The sequence below is a fragment of the Microtus ochrogaster genome, chromosome 5 (genome assembly GCF_000317375.1).
Source record: "Microtus ochrogaster isolate Prairie Vole_2 chromosome 5, MicOch1.0, whole genome shotgun sequence".
NCBI classification, from domain to species: domain Eukaryota; kingdom Metazoa; phylum Chordata; class Mammalia; order Rodentia; family Cricetidae; genus Microtus; species Microtus ochrogaster.
Genome location: NC_022012.1, coordinates 49958884 through 49980139, shown reverse-complemented (window position 1 = coordinate 49980139; position 21256 = coordinate 49958884). Strand labels below are relative to the sequence as shown.

General features: G+C 36.6%; 1 protein-coding gene across 5 annotated transcripts in view; it reads left to right on the top strand.

Annotated features, from left to right (window-relative positions):
• The window catches only part of Scaper (S-phase cyclin A associated protein in the ER), a 349156-nt gene that overhangs the window by 79730 nt on the left and 248170 nt on the right, over window positions 1–21256 (top strand). For all 5 annotated transcript variants that reach the window (XM_026779044.1, XM_026779043.1, XM_026779042.1 and 2 more), the window contains 3 exons: window positions 3217–3357; window positions 16362–16517; window positions 18757–18899. In XM_026779044.1, the coding sequence (XP_026634845.1) occupies window positions 3217–3357; window positions 16362–16517; window positions 18757–18899 (440 nt within the window). The remainder of the gene's footprint in view (window positions 1–3216; window positions 3358–16361; window positions 16518–18756; window positions 18900–21256) is intronic.

Sequence of the window (21256 nt, the reverse complement as noted above, 5' to 3'; positions counted from 1 at the left end):
GAAAAAAAGATTTCTCCCATCCATGTTGTCATGCCAACTGGTGGTGTTTTGTTTAGTGACCATATTGTTGAGATTTAATGTAGACAACTTCCCTTTCATAAATACAAGACATTTTCTCACAGCAGAAGTTCTCCTGTTCATCAAGTTGTATGTAAGGTGTGTGTGTGTAAAATACTAATAAAGAACAAGAGGTCATGAATTTGAGAGGAAATGTGAACATGGAAGGAGTTGGAGAAGGAAGAGGGTGGGCTGGAAAAGATACAAATAAAATTCTTTTGCATGAAATTATCAAAATTAAACTTTTTAAATAAAAAAGTGAGGGCAACTAGTGCTGTTGATAATGTGAGGAACAGGGAACATGCATGCATTATTGCTGGGACTGTAAACTGCAGCTACTGTGAAGTCAGAGTGGTTCCTCAACACAACTGCAGATAGATCTATTCTGTGGATATGTACCCAAAGACTGTTTCCTATATAATCTGTAAAATAGTAAATGTAGTTGTTGCTGTGATGTGATGTTTAAATGGGCTATATAAAAACATAACATCGGATAGATAGATTTTGTTCCAACACATGATCACTTTTATTGTTTTTCATGGAAAACTAGGGATAGACTGCTTAGTGGGCCTTGCTCTGGTTTCCTGATGACTCTCAGTCCCTTGGGGTAAGGAGAACTCTCACCAAACTCACTGATGCTGTTCCTAGTCCTGAATTTATATTCTGTTGTCTAGAAAGCCCAGTTCCCTGCCAGGTTTCTTTTCAGTCTGGGTGTCTTCACACTGAAATGGTGGTTGCTGTACAAAGTAATCAGGACTAAAGAGAGAAAGACAGGAGAGAGAGCGTGGGAGGTAATAAAATGGAAGCAGGGCTGTCTTCGCATCATTTTGCTGTGTTCTTTGGAGCACAGTCTTGACACATTTGGGGAGGATGTTATACAAGGAACTTAATAACAGTTGACCTTGACCATTGGGAACATCTTAGAAACTGACTCCCTTACACTTGTGACAAGATGACATGCACAAGTATGTGACAAAAGATGCCTTTCAATAGTTGGAGAATTAATATGTATAGGTTAAGTGTATTATGTCCATTCATCATGAATACAATAATAAGAATGCTTATAAAAACGAGATAGGTAGCATTAGATCCTTCAAAATACAGTAATTAATTTTCTAGGGGTAGAAGACAATGTGACCTTTTTAAAATTTTAATCTTAAAAAGTTGTCATTTAGAATGAGTAGATTGCATATGAAAAGCTGTCAATACTGTGGATTTCTCCAAAGTTAATATTATGTCATTTTTAGATTAAGTATTCTAACATAGCCATATTTTCTTTTTAAATATGAATAAAATTATACAGTGCATTTTTGCATTATTGTGATGATTTCTAACTATTCATATGAATAATTCAGAGATTGCTAAAACTTTTATAATTGTGGAGATTCTTTGGTTTAATTTGATCTTCCCTATTTGTTTTCTAATTTCAGTAGTAAATCCCATTTTCCAATTTTATAATAGGTTATCATTTTAACATTGTTAGGTAAAGGGCTTCATCTGACCGCAGTAACTGTGTGGTACTCAGTACAGGTGTTCTTCAGATGTGGAAACTGGGCATGTGAGAAGACAGTGTTTTTAGTGTCACATGAGGAACAGTTTTCAGAGCTCAGACTTCAAGGAGTGGTTCCTAGTATTGTAATATTTTTTTGCATAGTCATTTATGTGACTCAACATGTAATTATGGATTTTAGATAAAATCCAACTGACATGTTCATTGCTTTTCTTCTTCTCATGCAGATCTATCTGCCTTCTTATTGAATCTGATTTTCTGAGGCACTGAATATATCTTTTATGTTTCTTATTTGAAATGTTAAAAATAAAAAAGTATTCTTTAGTGATTATAGATTGTTTTATGGAAATATTAAACATTTTAAAGAAAAGAAATGCACCATATATTAGTTTTTTTTTTCACTGCTGTGACAGAATTCTGACAGAAGCAACTGAGGAATGAGAGGGTTTATTTTGGTTCACAGTTTGCAGATGCTGTCCATCATGGCATGGGAGTCATAGAGGCAGGGGCTGGCACTGCAGCTCACACTGCAGCTGGAGTCAGGAAGCAGACATGAATGTCAGTATTCATCTTGCTTCTCCCTTTTCTCAGTTCAGGATCTCAGCCATGGCTTGCTGTGGCCCATAGTTGTGTTGGGGTTTCCTGTTAGAGTTACCCTAGCCTTCCTCACAAGAGGTTTGTCTCATAGGTGCTTGTAGACCCAGTCAGGTTGATAATGAATACTAAATATCATATGCAGGGTTCATTCTCAGTGTGTCATGGTTCAGTGCAGTGATAATCTGCAAATGCAGTCACATCGAATGCACTGTCTTAAGAGGCTAATTCATTTCATTACATCTTCAGAATAACCCGCTTAGGTACTGTTTTTTTCCTTACCCCCTTTGTAAGAAGTATGATTTTATTAATAACATACATAGTCTTTGATAAGTCCATACCTGTATGTATCCATTCTGATTCCTATTCTCACTTCTCCTATCTCCCTCCTGCCTCTGTCTATCCTCATCCCAGTAGTCCCATTTTTCACTTTATATCTTTTTGTTTTGTGACCTGTTATGTTTTACCAGGGCCATCCATGTGACCATGGGTGTGGAGCTATCCACTGAAGCTTGGTGTGCTCAGTAAACAGGCACACAACTAATGGCATGACTCTCCTTCCAGGCGACCATTAATAGCAAATAGTTCCCTATGAAGAGATGGGGTCCTATGATCTCCCCACCCATGACTACTGTTGAGAGACATAATTTTATGTAGGCCCCATGCAGGCAACTGGAGTGGCTGTTGTTTCATAATTGTAATGGCTGTGTTATGCCCAGAAATTAGTATTTTGCAGACCTTTCTCCCTGTCACCCAGCTCTTACTGTTCATCTTTTGTAATATTCCTGAACCTTAGAAGAGGTGATATAAATGTATTGCTTAGGGCTGAGTACTATTCTCCTTTTTATAGATAAGAAAACTGAGACATTATTAGCTACACTGTTGCCAGGAGTGCACTGTTATTAGGTGGCCAGTGAACTGTGGAAGCTGTGTTCTGGTTATGTAGTTGGTTTTTAATCATTAGTCATACTCATGAATTTTTCCATTTATCCTTAGTCTTCTGCTAAATTACTGTATATTTTGAAGTTAATGATGTGATAATTTGTCATACATAGGAGAAAGATGTCCGAAAGTGGAAGGAAGAATTACTAGATCAACGGCGTAGGATGATGGAAGAGAAATTACTTCATGCTGAATTTAAACGAGAGGTACAGCTACAGGCAATTGTGAAGAAAGCTCAAGAGGAAGAAGCTAAGGTGTGGTATATTTAAATCTATAATCATGCAACCAAGTGTATTTTATAGCATATAATAGTATCACTGGTTTATCCAAGTATCATTTAATTCTAAAATAACAGATTTTCTGGTTTATTTAAAATTTGCTAGGTACAGTTTCATACTTTATAATAAGCAGGTCTATTGAGATATACTAGACAATAACAGCACAGCTGTAAAATAGTACATGTGATGAGTTGTGTCATGTGTATATCTCTCCAGCTGTCATTATAGTGAACATTCATAAGTCATCTGTGGAAATTCAACTTTTTTCTTCAGCTCTGCAGATGTGCAGTTACTGCTCTGCTTTCTATCACCATAGATGTTTGAATTTTCTAGAACTGTGTGACTGGCTCATAGAATCTATCCTTTCTTCTGGCCTCTTTCATTCTTCATCATGAGTTGATTTTTATATTGTTGTATGGGCTGGTCTTCTTTTCTATTTTCTTTCCATGAAATATAATTATTGAATGCAAAATCCATAGTTTGTTCTTCCGGTTACCTATTGATGGACATTTTTTCTCCTTGTCTGTTCTAATGATAACTGCTGTGAGGATTCATTATAAAGCTTTTAGGTGATGTTTTCTTTCTGTTTTTATTGTTATTTTTTGTAAATACCTAGAATGGATTGACAGTCTTACAGTAGGTTTATGTATAACTTTTCTTTTTACATGTATTTATTTTGTGTGCCTGTTTATGCTATCTTATAGATGTGGGGATCAGAGAACCATTGTGGGATTCAGTTCTCTCCTTCCAACAGATGGGTGATGAGGTTCAAAGTCAGGTTGTCAGTCTTGGCATCAAGTGTCTTTATCCAGGCAACCATCTTGTAGGCCTCTGTTTAATTTTTTAATAAAGCACATATGTTAATAATATAGGATACTATTTTATTGTTTCATGTTCATGCATTCAAGTAGTACACTTTAATTAATTACATCTGCTCCTCTGTTACCATTCTTGCCCCTTACCTGACCACCTATTTATTCATGAACACTTTCATGTATTTAAATTATTTTTCTACAATCCATATAGGAGAAAAAACATGATACTTGTTTTTCTAAGACCTGTTTAATATGTTAAACTTTTTTTTTTAAATTTTAAAACAAGGTGGGAAACTCAGGCTGCCCTCAAATTTGTTTTATAGCTAAGGGTGACCTTGAATTCCTGATCCCACTGTAATATAAAATACAAGGAATTGTTTCAAAATTTTTTGTTTAGTAACTTGCTTTATAAACTAAATGAGATATATTATGTATGGGTAAATTTCTGTGGGCTGCTATAAAGAATTGTATTCTATAACTGTTGGACAGAATATTCTGTATTGTCTGCTAAGTTCATTTGATCTATGATACAATTTAACTCTGAAGTTTACCCTTTAATGTTTTGTGTGGATTGTCTGCTGATTAGAGTGAGGTATAAAAGTTAATATTATTGTATCTGGACCTATTTGTCCCTTTTGCCTAGTAGTGTTGGTTTTATGAAAATAGGTTTACCAAAATTTGATGCATATACATTTATATTGTTAAGATTTTGTGAGGATTCCTTTTATTAGCTTTGTAGTGACTTTATCCTTTCTGACTCATTTGATCTCATGTTTGCTTTGTCAGATATGATTATGCTACTTTAGCCTACTTTTTGGTTCTATTAGCTTAGAAAATGGTTTCCATCCTTTCATTTTCATTCTTGGTATGTTTTTGCTGGTAACATGAATTTTTTGTGAAAAGTAAAACAAGTAGATCTTCTTTTTTAATTCATTCAGTGTGTGTCTTTCTTTCATTTTTTTTTCAAGACATAGTCTTAGGGATCCCCTTCCAGTCTTGAATTCATTATGTAGCCAGAGGATGACTTTAAACATACGATCTTCCTATTTCTACCTCTTAAATTCTAGACTTAGAGGCATGCAGCACTACATACAGTTTATATGTTGTCAGTACTAAGGGCTTTGTGCATGCTAGACAAGCTCTCCACTAACTGAACTACATCTGCAATCCCCAAATTTAAATAGATAATGTGTGTGTGTGTGTGTGTGAGAGAGAGAGAGAGAGGGAGGGAGAGAGAGAGAGAGAGAGAGAGAGAGAGAGAGAGAGAAGCCATACGGGTAAAAAACTTACAGATCACTGTCGTAGACAACAGCCCTTGGTGTGACCAGGAACAGAGTCTAGCAGCCAGAAGCTGGAACCGGAAGCAAAAGAGTGAGAGCAGGGCTTCTGCTGCTTTTTAAAGCAAAAGAGACCATGCCCAAGTGGGCTGGTATCTTAAAGTGGGCTGGTATCTTAAAGGCTGTTGGCTGAAGGAGTGGAAGGAGCTCCGGCAGCAGTGTGTGTGTCTGTGTCTGTGTGTGTGTCTGTGTGTGTGTGTGTGGTGTTGGGGTTGAGTATAGGGCTTTGACACATACAAGCCCTCTACTAAGGAGCTGTATTCCCACCCCATTCTATGTCTTTGCCTTGTAGACTGATCTTTGATAGTATATGTCTTGTTTGACCTGTGAAAAACAATCATTTGATTATTCTTCCAGTGAGACTATTCTTTCTGGGTGCTTAGGATTAGAAATGTCTTTCTTCCTCTCCTGAGTATACAGTTTCTTTCAGTGCTTTCTGCAGGGTGAACTTAGGTGATAAATTGATGTCATGTGTGGTGACTTCAAAAGTCTTTATTTTCCAGTGATTTTCAATGAGAACTTTGCTGCCTGTAGTGATCTTCTTACCAGTTATTTACTTCCAGGGTTTTAAGGGTTTCAGCTGAAAAGTCCCTTTTACTCTGATGGATTTGTCTTTGTACACCTGTGGGTCGTGATCCCTTTGGAGTCTAATGACCCTTTCACAGATATTTACAACATGATTCCTTTGCAGCAACAAAATTAAAGTTGCAAAGTAACAATGAAAAGAATTTTATTTGAAGCTTGTTTCTAGGTGTTCCGTGTCCTTTCTTTGGCCGTTACACCTGGCATTTAAGTAGTACTTTTGGAAAGTTGTTATCATGATTGATTTTTTATTTTAAACTACTATTCAAGTGAAATATTTTCTTACTTTGTCTTCAGTCCCTGATATTTTTTTCTTACTTGATATTTTATATTTTCTCATTTCATCCATTATGGTGTCTCTGGAGTTTATTATCGAATATTTGTTGACTTTTAGAGGACTCATTTGCATTGTTTTCTCAATATTTTCTCATGTTTCATACTAGTTCTTTGTTGCCATTTTTATGTTTGTTAGAATAGGTATTTCTTCTCTTTATTGGTGTGTGTTTATGTAGGTGTGTATATGTGTCCATGCTTGTGCAATGTACATGTGTGTAGAATCAATAAACCTAGAAGCTTATCTATTGAACTAGGCTGGCTAGCTAATGAAGGCCAAGACCCTTACTGTTTTACATGTCTTTCTTCCTAGAACTTGGGCTACAAACACAAAAAAACAATGCCCAACAGTTTTTACATGGATTCTGGGGAGCCCAGCTCAGGTCTCAACTGCATCTACCATTTCTGTATGACTGTCTTCTTAGTGAACATATCTCTCATCTTCAAGTTTACTTCATGCCCCAGTAACAGTAACACAGTAGCAAACAAAATATTTTAGTATATTAAGATGCATTCTCTCTCTCTCTCTCTCTCTCTCTCTCTCTCTCTCTCTCTCTCTCTCTCTCTTCATGTGTGTGTGCGTCAGTGCACATGTACACATGTGTACAGGTTCCTGCAGAAGAGGGTGTAGGAACCCTGGACCTGGAGTTATAAGTGGTTGTGAGCTACCTAACATCTAACATGGGTGTTGGAAATCAAACTCAAGCCCCTTACAAGAGATGGACATGCTCTTAACAGTTGAGCCATCTCTTCAGCCCCTAAATATATTTTTAAATCTTAGGAATTATAGCTTCACACTTTTTAGTGGTTGAAAAAGAAAGAACAAAGAAAATTCTGTAAAATTAAGAAATTGAAAATTAATAAATGGGTACGAAGCATGAGGATCAAAGTTTGATCAACAGTACCCATGTAAAAAGCCAGTCCCAAGTGTTCAGCCTTAAATAGAAAACTACAAACAATACTAAACAGACTTAGCAAGTTGCATTTAAGTATTTATCATCATCATCATCATCATCATCATCATCATCATCATCATCATCATCATCATCATCATCACGTAGGACTAGGACAAGAGAGATGGTTCAGTGTTAAGAGTGGTAAGAGGACCCAGGTTCAATTCCTAATAGTCACCTAGTAGCTCATGATAGTCTATAAATCCAGCACCCTCTGCTGGCCTCTGTGGGCACTACACATTTAGGTAGTACACAGACATATATGTAGGCAAAAATATATATACACATAAAGTAAAATTAAATAAAACAATAAAAATTATATAATGAAAGAATAAGAAGCCATGAATTTGAAAGTGTATGAGGAGGAAATGGGAGATAGGAGGGGAGGGGTGATGTAAGTACATTGCAATTAAGTAAAAATAATTAAATGTATTTATTTATTTATTATGTATACAATATTCTTTCTGCGTTATGCCTGAAGGCCAGAAGAGGGCACCAGACCTCATTACAGATGGTTGTGAGCCACCATGTGGTTGCTGGGAATTGAACTCAGGACCTTTGGAGGAGCAGGCAATGCTCTTAACCTCTGAGCCATCTCTCCAGCCCCCCCCAAAAATAATTAAATGTAAACAATATCATTGAGGCTCTCAAGAGTCAACTGTACATATTTTTCACAGAATTTTATAATGTCTAGAATGCCCAATTTATAGGATAATAAAGAGGTTCCTAGAGTAGTCTTTTTTGAGACTGATTAATTATATTTCCAGCATCATGTAATAAATAAGATTATAACCATAATCAATTTGAAATTAACCAGTTGAAAATTAGAAAAACAAGCTGTTTTTTGATATGTGTGTTCTTAATCCTAGCATGGAAAAGTGGAGACAGGCATGTAGGTCTCTTGAGTGTATCACTAGCTGACCTATCCTAATTAGTAAGTCCTAGGTTCCGGGGACAGACCTTACCTCATAAGCAGGCTTGAGCCGTCGTGCATGACAGCTCAGCTAATAAAAGTACTTGCTGACATCCTTGAGTTCAGCCTCTAGGGCTCAAATAATCTATATAAATAGGGAGAACCAACTTCTGCAAGTTATCCTCTTGCCTCCACATGTACATAATGGCATGTGACCTGCACCCATATATGAATAAATATAGTAAACAAAGAAAAAAAGCAAGGCGTTTAGCTCCCGATGGACACCCAAGGTTAACCTGAACACAGTTGTGCCATATTCCCACACCTCCCTACTTCACAAAAAAATAATGAAGTTAAATGTGCTCTTAATAATCTAACTCTAAAAGGGGACTTGAGGAAAATAAAAAAGAGAAAAAGTATGAAACAGAAGAAAAGTTTATGGAAAAAGGCAATTGTCATAATAATGATGGGAAATGAAGTGGAACTCACAAGAATACATTTATCATCATTTGTGAAATTTTGTAGACTTGAGAAGAAGTCCATCAGTGCTAATAGGTCATATTATTCTACATATATATATATATATATATATTTTTATTCTGAGGTCTTTCCGTAACAGGACATATTGGTCTGATGTATCCTCTTTTTTAATTCCTTTGGGTTTGCATCCTTTTTTACATTTTCTGAATTGATTACCTATTCTGTTCTTTAAAAGAAAATTCAAAGAATCAAGCTGATTGACCAACTAAAACATGCCATGCCACTTAATTCGGGTGGTGTAGAAAAATATGTCCACATACAGTTTAGCTGACCATTATTAGTATTTCTCTAATGGCACTTTACCAGCGTACAGTATTATGCCACCTGTCAGAGATAAAGCTATATTATTATACTAGGTCATGTGAAGTAGCCATTCAGTTTGCAATCATATTTTAAGTAAAAAGCTCCTATTTTTATACCAGAGAGTGAACCTTGTTTCTTATTCAATAATTAGTTCTCATGTGTTAAAACATTCAACGTTAATGAACCAACTATACATATGACTTTAAAACTTTATACGATATTGAAATTCATGGAAAGGTTACTCTTTAGATTACATAGCAGAGTGAAGAAAATAAAAGTATTAAGTTGGATTATGTCTTTGAATACATTAATGAAAAAAATTAACCAACATCAAAAAACAATCCCTGTACATTTCTCACTAGGATCTGCAAAAACTTCATGAAAAAGAAGGAATATTCTTGTCTTGTTTAGACTTTTAGGAAATAAAAGAAATGTAACTATGAACTTGATAAGATATTTCAGCACTTATATTAATTGGTAAATTGTGTTAATCAAAATGGCTGACAGAATTTAACTAGTATGACCAGGACATTGCTTCTCTCATGAATTCATTTCTCTGCACTTGTTCTTTCCATTCAGTGGCACAGCAGCTGTGATTCTTTCAGCCAGTGTCCCTGTGGTGAATCCTAAAAGTGACTATTCAGTCTCACACTCTCCATTGAGTCCTAGCCTGAGCCCACTTGGGTGTGGTCTCTTATACTGTAAATGTAGATGTCACTTGCTTCCAGCTCTTGCTTCTGGCTGCTAGACTCTGTTCCTGTTCCCCATTCGTGCAGAGGACTGTGATCTAGGATAGTAATCTGTCCTAAATAAATAACCCTTTATTATACGTAATTATGAACTAGTGTGGGATTATTTTGTATCTTCCACCATCACCCCCAAACCCACCATTATAACTCCATGTTATATCAGAGATGGTGAAGTAGGTGACCATTTAAAAGCTGATGAAAATGACCAGTGACCCGAAAGAGCATGCAGACATGGAGATGAAGTTCATCCAGGACCTTGGGAAGAAAGTCAACAGCACAGGAAAAAAAAAAATCAGGAATAGGATGGAAAAGTCAGCATTAGGCAAATAAAAATTTGGAAAAAAAATGAGATTTTCAAAGAAACACAATTAGAAATGTTAGAAATTAAAACTAAGTCAAATTTAAAAACACAGCAGAAGATACCACTATTAATCAAGCAGGAAAAAATATTAGGGAGGAAGGGAAGGCTGACTATATAAAATCAAAATTTTGTAAGGGAAAAATAAATAAACCTATACACAGTATCTACAGAAAATTAAAAAACTACAACTACCTATTTTGTCTTCAAGAAACAGAGTCACAGGTGAAGTGTAAGCAGAGGCTGCTTGTTTCCTGATTGCCCAGACCTAAATAATCACACAGAAACTTTATTAATTAGAACATTGTTTGACAGAAGGCTCAAGCATATTTTTGGCTAGCTCTTGCATCTTAAATTAACCCATTTCTATTAATTAACCCATATCACCAAAAGAATATGGCCTACTGGTAAGGTTCCAGCATCCTTCTCCTCTGGCAGCTACATGGAATCTCTCTGACTCCTCCTACTCTCTCCCTATATCTCTGTTAGGGTTTTCCTGCCTGGCTTTCCTCTGATAAGCCATTGGCTCAAACAGCTTTATTCATTAACCAATAAAAGCAACACATGTACAGAAGGACTTTCTACATCAGTAAAGCCACCCATAGTGAATGGTAGCTGGAAACAAGACAGTGTAGTTGTTCTGCTATAAAATAAAGTTAAATTTCAGACTAAAAGTTAGAAGGGTAACAGCATCCACTACCTATTAATAAATGGAATAGCTAATCAAAAAATGGTTATATGATTATATGTAATTATAACAAAATTTTATGTGCATATGAAGTTGAACTTAATTTCATAAAAAAATCACTGATGAACATAAAAAATCAAACAGTTTCTAAAATGATAGTGATAGGTGATTCCAATACCACATGCTAATCTGTCGATAAGGATCCATCCTCAGAGTTAAAAGTTCACCACAGATCAAATGAACTGAACATTTCAGTTTATAAAATATTCCATCCAACAGATACTGAGACATGCAACTCTCTCTAAAATAGATCATATTCTTATATGTCATCCTATTCAAGTCTTCCCGAATACAAAACGATTGAGTAGTTTCTCATACTATCATAGATCCTAGTGCAACCAAAGTAGAAATCAATAGGGAAAGAAAACAAATCAACCATTACCAAAAGCCATAAAACAATTCCCTATAGGAACTATGTAGGTACAAGGACATGGAATAGCACAGTCTTGATTAGTAGTCATTGAAGAAGTCATGGAGGAAATTAAAGTTTCTTTAATTAAAAAAATGAAAGTATAGCTTTCTAGAACCTTAAAAATGTATCAAAATCAGTTCTAAGATGAAAGTATCTAGCTAGGCGTGTTCACATTAACAAAAACCTCCAAAAGTTCTCATATACTAATATTAAACCTCAAGATCTTAGGAAAGCAAGACCAGTTCAAATCCAAAAGCAGTAAATGCCAAGAAGTTAAAAAGACCAGAACAGAAATTAATGAAGTGGAGATGAAAAGAGTAATACTTAGAATTAATGATAGAGATGGTTCTTAGAGAAAGCAAAACCAATAAACCTTTTTAAACACTAACCAGGTGATATGATGATCTAGCTCAGTGAAATCAAGAGTAGCCTTTGATTCCAGAAACTAGAAGCTACAGAAGAGATGGTTAAATATAAGTGAGGTTGTGGGGAAATATGTACCCTCAGATGGTATTGTTGAAAGATAAATTGATGCAGCCAAAAAAGCTAAAAATACAACTGCCATATAATCTAGCTGTACCACATCTGGGTATGTTACTGAAATACTCTGACATTACCACACAGAGACATAACTGCACATCCTTGTTTATGGCTGCATTTTCACAAAAGCTAGGAAATGGGACCAGCTTAATTGTCCATTAGTAAATGAACAAACAAAATTTGGTGCATATTTGCAATAGAATTTTATTCAATTGTAAAGAAAGATGAAATCATGACATTTATAGAAAATGAATAGAACTGGAAACCATTAAACTAAGCAAAATAAGCCTGTCTTAGAAAAACTAAATTTTCATATATAGAACCTTGACTTAAAATTGTGTGTATGAATAATTTATGAAGCTGTTAAGGAGATTATGAGAGAGGAAGATATTAAGGGAGGAAGGTAGATGGGGAGACCATCTGTGAATGAAGGAGACAACCAGGCAGCAGGGAAGACTGGGCACAGATCTGGGGGAGAGGACCAATTGGAACAATTCCATGTAATGATATATGAGTAGGAAAATTCCGTTACTCATGGATATGATGAAATGTATTACTTCTTACACCCAATTTAAAAATAAAAGTATCACCGCGAGGGGTGCACCCACCCACTGTGACAGTTGAACTGACCTATTGGGAGCTCACGAAGGCCAGCTGGACTGGGACTGAATAAGCATGGGATGAAACCGGACTCTCTGAACATGGCGGACAATGAAGGCTGATGAGAAGCTAAGGACAATGGCACTGGGTTTTGATCCTACTGCATGAACTGGCTTTGTGGGAGCCTAGCCTGTTTGGATGCTCACCTTCCTGGACCGGGATAGAAGTGGGAGGACCTTGGACTTCCTGTAGGGCAGGGAATCTGGACTGCTCTTCAGTCTCTAGAGGGAGGGGGGAAATGGAGTGGGAGGAGGGGGGAGGTGTAGGAGAAGGGGGAGGGAAATGGGAGACGGGGAGGAGGCAGAAATTTTTTTCAACAACTAAAATAAATAAATAAATAAAAAAAATAAAAGTATCAGAATAATATAACCAGACCTAATTTTATGTAGTCTGTTTTTTATATCAGTACAAATTCATATTAAACAAAATTTTGTAAATTAGTCTCTAAAATACTACATTGTTTCCCGTTTTAAAAATACTTTAAATGACAGGTTCCTAAACTAGTTCTTTTTTTAAAAAATCTTATTTTAAAAAAGAAAACAGACTATCTTTTTTCATTATATATATCAATCCAAGTTCCCACTCCTTCCTTCCCCTCCTTCCATTCCTTCCACATACCACCCCACCCCTCGTGCACTCCTCAGATTAGGTAAGGCACATTGCTTTGGGGAAGGTCCAAGGCCCTTCCTACTATATCTAGGCTGAGCAAGATATCCATCCAAAGAGAACGGGTCCCCAAAAAGCCAGTACAAGCAGTAGGGATAAATCCTGGTGCCACTGCCAGTGGTCTCACTGTTTGCCCCAACCCTATAAATATCACCAACATTCAGAGGGTCTAGTTTGGTCCTATGCTGGTTCCTTCCCTGTCTGGTTGGAGTTGGTGAGCTCTGATTAGCTCAGGTAAGCTGTTTCAGTGGGTGTCCCCATCATGGTCTTGACCTCTTTGCTCATATTCTCACTCCTTCCACTCTTCAACTGGACTTGGGGAGCTCAGTCCAGTGCTCCAATGCGGGTCTCTGTTTCTGTTTCCATCATATGCTGGATGAAGGTTCTATGGTAACATTTAAGATATTCATCAAACCTGACTACAAGGCAAGGCCAATTCAGGTACCCTCTTCACTATTGCTTAGGGTCTTAGCTGGGGTCATCCATGTGGATTCCTGGGAATTTCTCTAGAGCCATAATGGTTCCTTCAATCAAAATATCTCTTTTCTTGCTCTCATCTCTGTCCCTCCATCTCGACTACCCTGTTCCAAGTTCTCCTTTCTCCTCCCCTACGCTTCTCCTCTTTCCCTTCCATCATCCCCTCTCCTCTACCCCCATGTTTCCAATTTGCCAGGAGATCTTGTCTATTTCGACTTTCTAGGTGGATCTATGTATGTTTTTCTTATGGTTCACCTTGTTACTTTGCTTCTCTAGGATCATAGACTATAGGCTCGTTATTCTTTGCTTTACAACTAGTATTCACTTATGAATGAGTACATACCATGTTCATATTTTTGGGTCTGGGTTACCTCACTCAGGTTGGTGTTTTCTAGGTCCATCCATTTGCATGCAAATTTCAAGATGTCATTTTTTTAACCACTGAGTAGTACTCCATTGTGTAAATGTACTACATTTCCTTTATCCATTCTTCGGTTGAGGGGCATTTAGGTTATTTCTAGGTTCTTGCTATTATAAATAATGCCGCTATGAACATAGTTGAACAAATGTCCTTGTAGTATGATTGAATATCCTTTGGGTATACGCCCAAGAGTTGTATTGCTGGGTCCTGAGGTAGGTTGATTTCCCAGTTGTCTGAGAAACTGCCATAGTGATTTCCAGCGTGGTTGTACAAGTTTGTATTCCCACAGCAATTATTCCCACATTAATGGATGAGTGTTCCCCTTACTCTACCACCTCTCCAGCATAAGCTATCATTGGTGTTTTTGATCTTAGCCATTCTAACTGGTGTAAGATGGCATCACAGAGCCAGTTTGATTTACATTTTTCTGATGGCTAAATCCTCATTAACCCAATTAAAAAATGGGGCATTGAACTGAACAGAGAATTCTTAACAGAAGAAGTTCAAATGGCCAAAAGACACTTAAGGTCCTGCTCAACCTCCTTAGCGATCAGGGAAATGCAAATCAAAACAACTTTGAGATACCATCTTACACCTGTCAGAATGGCTAAAATTAAAAACTTCAATGATAGCATTTGATGGAGAGGATGTGATGTAAGGGGACCACTCATCCATTGCTGGTGGAAATGCAAACTTGTGCAACCACTTTGGAAATCAGTGTGGCGGTTTCTCACAGCCTACCCCAGGATCCAGCAATACCACTCTTGGGAATATATCCAAGAGATGCCCTATCATATTTCAAAAGCATTTGTTCAACTATGTTTATAGCAGCATTATTTGTAATAGCTGGATGTTGAGCATTTTCTTAAGTGTCGTTTGGCCATTTGAGATTCTTCTGTTGAGAAATCTCTGTTTAGTTCTGTACCCCATTTTTTTTAATTGGGTTATTTTGAATTTTGATGTCTAGTTTCTTTAGTTCTTTATATACTTTGGAGATCAGTTCTCCGTCTCTTGTGGGATTGGTGAAGATCTTTTCCCATTCAGTAGGCTGCCTTATTATCTTATTGACTATGTCCTTTGCTTTACAAAAGCTTCTCAGTTTCAGGAGGTCCCATTTATTCATTGCTGCTCTCAGTGCCTATGCATTGAAGGCTACTTCCCACTTTCTTTTCTATCAGGTTCAGTGTGGTCGAATTTATATTGAGGTCTTTAATCCATTTGGACTTGAGTTTTGTATATGTAGGTTGATATGGATCTATTTGCATTCTTCTACATCTGACATTCAGTTATGCCAGCACCATTTGTTGACAATGTTTTCTTTTTCCATTGTATATTTTTAGCTTCTTTGTCAAAAATCAGGTGTCCATAGGTGTGTGGATTAATACTCAGGTCTTCAATTTGCCGTATCCTGTAGTTTACTTCTTTCTGTCTATGGAAATGTTTCTTAATGTCATTGCCATGCAGTCTATCTCTTTGTGTAATGCCTAGAATCTTCCTGAGATATACCATCTCAAACACATTCAGCTGCTGTTCTGAAGAGCATTTTATTGTCCAGGTTCCAGAGTTGTAAAGAAAGCAGTTCCAGACAAGTGTCTCATATACCTGTAATTTTGTTGTTGTTGTTGTTGTTGTTATGTCTCTTGATGACCAAACCTTTCCTAGTACCTGGAATGCAGCCTGCACTATCACTATACGTCTCTTGAAGTGTGAAATAGTTTCTTCCTTTGAACTAAGGTTTCCTACTAGAAATACAGAGTTGTCTGTTTGCTTGTGTTTCTTATTCTTTATTACAATGTTAAAATCCTTGCATGCCCTTCCCATGTGTTATATCTCAGTCTTGATGCATTAGTTTACTTTGAGGTAAATACTGGCAGGAAAAACTTACCAGTTACTTTTCCCATGACTTACTGCTGATATAAATAATATTATGTAAAATCATTGCTAAATGTATTTTTTTATAAGAATTAAATCAAGGGGCTGGAGAGGTGGATCAGTAGTTAAGAGTGTATACTGCTCTTCCAGAGGACCTGGATTTGGTTCATAGCACCCCATCATGTAGCTGAGGTGCCTGTGACTCCAGCCCCAGATGGTTTGTGGGCAGCTGCAGCATACACATACTTTTCTTTCTCTTTTAAGAATTAATTTGATTCTAATTCCTTCATTCTCATTGAAGGTAAATGAGATTGCCTTCATAAACACCCTTGAAGCTCAGAACAAACGCCATGATGTTTTATCAAAATTGAAGGAATATGAGCAGAGGCTTAATGAATTACAGGAAGAACGTCAGAGAAGACAAGAAGAAAAGCAAGCTCGTGATGAGGCTGTGCAGGTAGGATTCTGCTAAACCTTTACTAAGCACTTTTCATATCTCAGGCTCTGAGTCTGGGGCTGTAGATAAAACCTAGTCTCCTTTCCCAGGGGTGCAGACACACTGCAGCACTGCAGTGAATGGAGAGGACATCAGTGTCCTCCAAGGTCAGCCGGATGTACACTGAGCTACTCTGGGACACTCTCATCTGTTGTTCTGTAATTATTTCCTTCTTCTGATCCAAAAAGAATATTATTGAAATAGTTAATAAAGATTTGGGCAGTCCTTGTCCTTAGGACCAGAGGAACATATCATTTATTAACCAGTATCATCAGATAATCTTGATTAGTGTTGAATTTCTGCAGCTCCCATATCCATGATGGAGGAAGCATCATAGGGAATGAGTTGTCTTGTGAAGAATCTATCTTAGTTCCTTCTTGGGAAAATACCTTATCTGTGGAGAATTTTGCTACAGGTAAAAAAATTGCAGTATTTACATAAATGGAGACTATTCTAAATACCTTCAGCTGTGATCACTTTGAATACTACAAATAGGCTTTTGGGCTGGTTTGAAGTCATGAGAATACATATTCTTTTCTAATAAGGAGCAGATGTGCATAACAAATCTCAACTCACCAGGACAAGGACAATTATTGATATTATTAACAATTAATAATTAATTATTATTTACCTTGTGGCAAATCATAAAATCCCAGTTTAATGTGTAAAAATGTAACAGGTATAAAAGTACCATGAGAGAGGGAATAATTGCTTTGCTTGTAGGATGATAGTGTCAAGGAAGGTTCTCTGTTTAGATGATTTCTTTATTGGGTTTTCACAAAAAAGAAACTTCATTTTTTGCCTTCAGTACTGGTGGTTGAGCCCAGGGCCTCCCTCACATGTGCTAGACAAGTTCTTTTGCCTGAGCTGTATCTTTGTAATTGATAACCACATCATAAACTATGGATAGAAAATGTCTTTTCATTCATCTGTGCCTTATATAGTTTACTTTAGAAATATTTTATAGTTTTTGATGCATATCATGGATTTTTATTATATTTATTACTTATTTTTAAGAAAGATTTTCTTGATGTTATTTGTATTAGGTTTCTCAAAGGAAAGAACTAACAGAATGAAATTTTTTTGTTTGTTTTTTTGTTTTGTTTTGTTTTTTTCGAGACAGGGTTTCTCTGTGGCTTTGGAGCCTGTCCTGGAACTAGCTCTTGTAGACCAGGCTGGTCTCAAACTCCCAGAGATCCGCCTGCCTCTGCCTCCCGAGTGCTGGGATTAAAGGCGTGCGCCACCACCTCCCGGCCAGAATGAAATTTTTATGTGTGCATGCATGTGTATGCTTGCGTGTGCATATGTGTATGTATGCTTGGGTATGTGTGTGTGTGTCTGTGTGTTTGTATATTAGAGTGGCTTACAGGCCGCATTTTGGATAGTGCAACAGTAGCTGTCTTCTGACAGAAAAGCCAAGGATCCAGTAGTTGTTCAGTCCCTATCGGTGCTAGCGTCTCAGGGACGTCCTAGACAGCTGTCTATTTCCAGTCCATATTGGAATCCCGAGGAAATAGGTTCCAGCGCCAGCAAAGGAATGGCTCAGGAACAGGATAGATGAACTTGCCAGTGAGAGTGAGGACAAGCAGGCAAAAAGTGAATCTTTCTTCTTCCATGTCCCATGTCCGTTTATGTGGGCTGCCTCCAGGAGGTGTGGCCCAGATGTAGGGTGGTCTGGGCTTGGGGTAGGTTTTCCACTTCAAATAATTCAATCAAGAAAATTCCTTTACTGTTTTGCCAGCTGCTTTATTGGGTTTTAGTTAATCCAGATTTAGTCAAGTTGACTACCAAGATCAGCTATCATTCTATTGCAAAAAAATTTTCACCTAATTGCATTTTCAAAGTATTACTTGTTAGTTTGTAGGAATACAGTTGGCATATTTTTATGGATCATGAATATTCAAACTTGATTAAATCTGTTTTCTAGCTGTGCCATAATATGTGTGTATAATTTGTATATATAGTTATATGTAGTTCTTAGGATTTAATTCATACTAGATCATGTTATCATTATGTGTAACACTGATAAATAACATCTGAAAACCATGTCATTGCTATTTAATTTTTTCTTAAATTCTTAGAAACCATGTACATAGTGACAATCCAGGAATAATCTAGAATATATGTTTGTGTTAAAGTTACATCGCCTTTGATTGTTTTAATTTCACATAATTATAGTAACTTTAGTTTTTAACATCAGGAACGCAAGAGAGCCCTAGAGGCAGAACGGCAGGCCCGTGTAGAGGAATTGTTGATGAAGAGAAAAGAGCAAGAAGCCAGAATTGAACAACAGAGGCAAGAGAAGGAAAAAGCCCGTGAAGATGCAGCCCGAGAAAGAGCTAGGTACCTACTTTGCTATCTTGGTTTTGATGAACAGTTTGCTACTGAGAAAAATTAGATCTTAACATCAGCAATTTCTTACATATGTTCTAGAAATACCAGAAGTTTAAAAATGTGCTAAATTTCCATGATACTTGATATTACATTAAAAATGAAGAACTTTTAAAACTTTGTGTTGCCTGAGAAAGTTATTTGAAGTTCTTTTTTTTTTAATTGCCCAAGAAAAGGTAATTTGACTCTATTTAGCTTCAATGAAAAGGTATTTGCATCATAATGGGTGGGTCTGTTGAAGAATTTATTTTTTATTCCTAGGTTATTTAGATCCCTTTGACAATTTTTTTCCCTTTGACATTCTTTAGATCTGTATATTTAGCCTTGTTTGCCACATTGCTTTCTGTTACTGGTTTCTAATGAAGTTTTTTATCATTTGAGAAATATACTTTTCCTATTTTCAGTGCTTCTGTATTTGTAGAGACCTTGTTTATAGCCTTAGATATGGGCTATATATACAGAAGAATGGAGATGGTATTGGGTAGAGTGTTCTCTATTTATCAACTGAGTAGGGGATAGAGCCCTCTAGTCTTCCGTGTATTTTATTTACTAGGTTTATGTTCAGTCTGCCCAGTCTCAAGTGGAGTAGCAAAATAGTATCTTCATGTGTTTTGATTCTCAAGTGCATACATTCTTTTCTCACTGTGTCTTACTGCTACAAAAGCCATTTTTTTCTGTTATAAATATGACCATAGTTACCTTTTAGTTTGTCTTCTGTCCTTGTACTTTCATCTATTGTGGTTTCATTTCTTGAACATGTATTTTAATTTTCTGAAATATGCTTATTTATTCCTGCCTTCTGATTCAAATGTTTGTTCCTAAATGATTGGGTTTATTTGCCACAGTTTTAGATTTGTCATCTCTGTGTCTTAAGTCTTTCCCAGTTTTACTGCTTTGTTCTTTGTTAAACTAAAACTTTCTGGTAAATGATTTGTAACTCCTTTTCCAGTTTTCTTTCTGTTACTGTGATAAAACACTAGAAAGCAACGTGGGAAAGAAAGGCTTTACCTGACTTGCAGGTTATAGTCCATCATCCATAGAAACCAAGACAAGCACTGAAGCACAAACCCTGTGGGAATGCTGCTTACCAGCTAACTTCTGGTCTGACATCCAGTCCTGGGTTGACACTGCCCATGGTGATATGGGCCCTTCCTCCTCAATCCATACTCAAAATGCCCCTCAGACATGACTGTAGACCTATCTGATAGAGGCAGTTCCTCTGTCACAGTTCCTTATTGAGTCTTAAAGGTGCATTATTTTAATTTTTGTCTTACTGTTTACTGGCTGAAGTAGAGAAGTCTTTTTGCCTTATTACAATATACTTAAGTTTATGACGAAATTAGCTATGGTAAATGCAGCAACTTTGTTCTTCCTCTCATGCCTTATTGTTGCACATCTTGCATCTGTGTGTGTTATGAACAGAAGGATATAGAGTTACAGTTATTTCTTATGCTGTCCTATATTTTTTAAAGAAACCACAAAATTAAACACAAAAGCATTTTTGCATTCCTTTGTGTTTCTTTAAACATTTATTAATCATTCTGATATGTGTCATTTCTTTTTATCCAGGTGCGATGTTTTTTTAGTTGATAAGACTCACTGTGGCATTTTTTTGCAAAGGATTTTGTGTTCAGTGAACTTCTGATTACTCATTCATCTTGGTATATTTTAATTTTATTTCATTTGAATAATAGTTTTTCTTTCAGAATTTTGACTTGTTCTTTTCTTTTGTTTCTAATGAGACCTCTGCCTTTAATCATGCTATTTTTCCTAAGTGTGGTAAATTGTTTCTTCATGCTCACAAAACAGTCATTCTCTTTGTCTTTTGAAATTTTGAAAATATTTTTCTAGAGATCCCTTTGTTTCTCTTTATATTAATGTTCTGTGTATTAATGTTTTTTTTTTTTCCTTTTTTGGATTTTCAAGACAGGGTTTCTCTATGACAATCCTGGCTGTTCTGGAGCTTGCTTTGTAAACCAGGCTGGCCTCAAAATCACTGCCGTTGCCTCCAAGTGCTGGAATGAAAGGTGTGTGCCACCACTGCCCAGCCAATTAATGTGTTTTTAAAGATAAATTTTGGAAGCATTTGACCATTATTTACCATAATTTCTTCAAATATTTGTTAGTTATCTTTAGTTCTTTGAGGTTTGATGGTTTCTTAGACTTTCTTTGGGTTTGATGATTCCACAGTTTCAGGGAGTTAGTATTTAGGATTTTAAGGAAGTCAGGACCAAGAGGGGTGCAACCACCCACGGAGACAGTGGGACTGATCTATTGGGAGCTCACCAATGCCAGCTGGATTATGACTC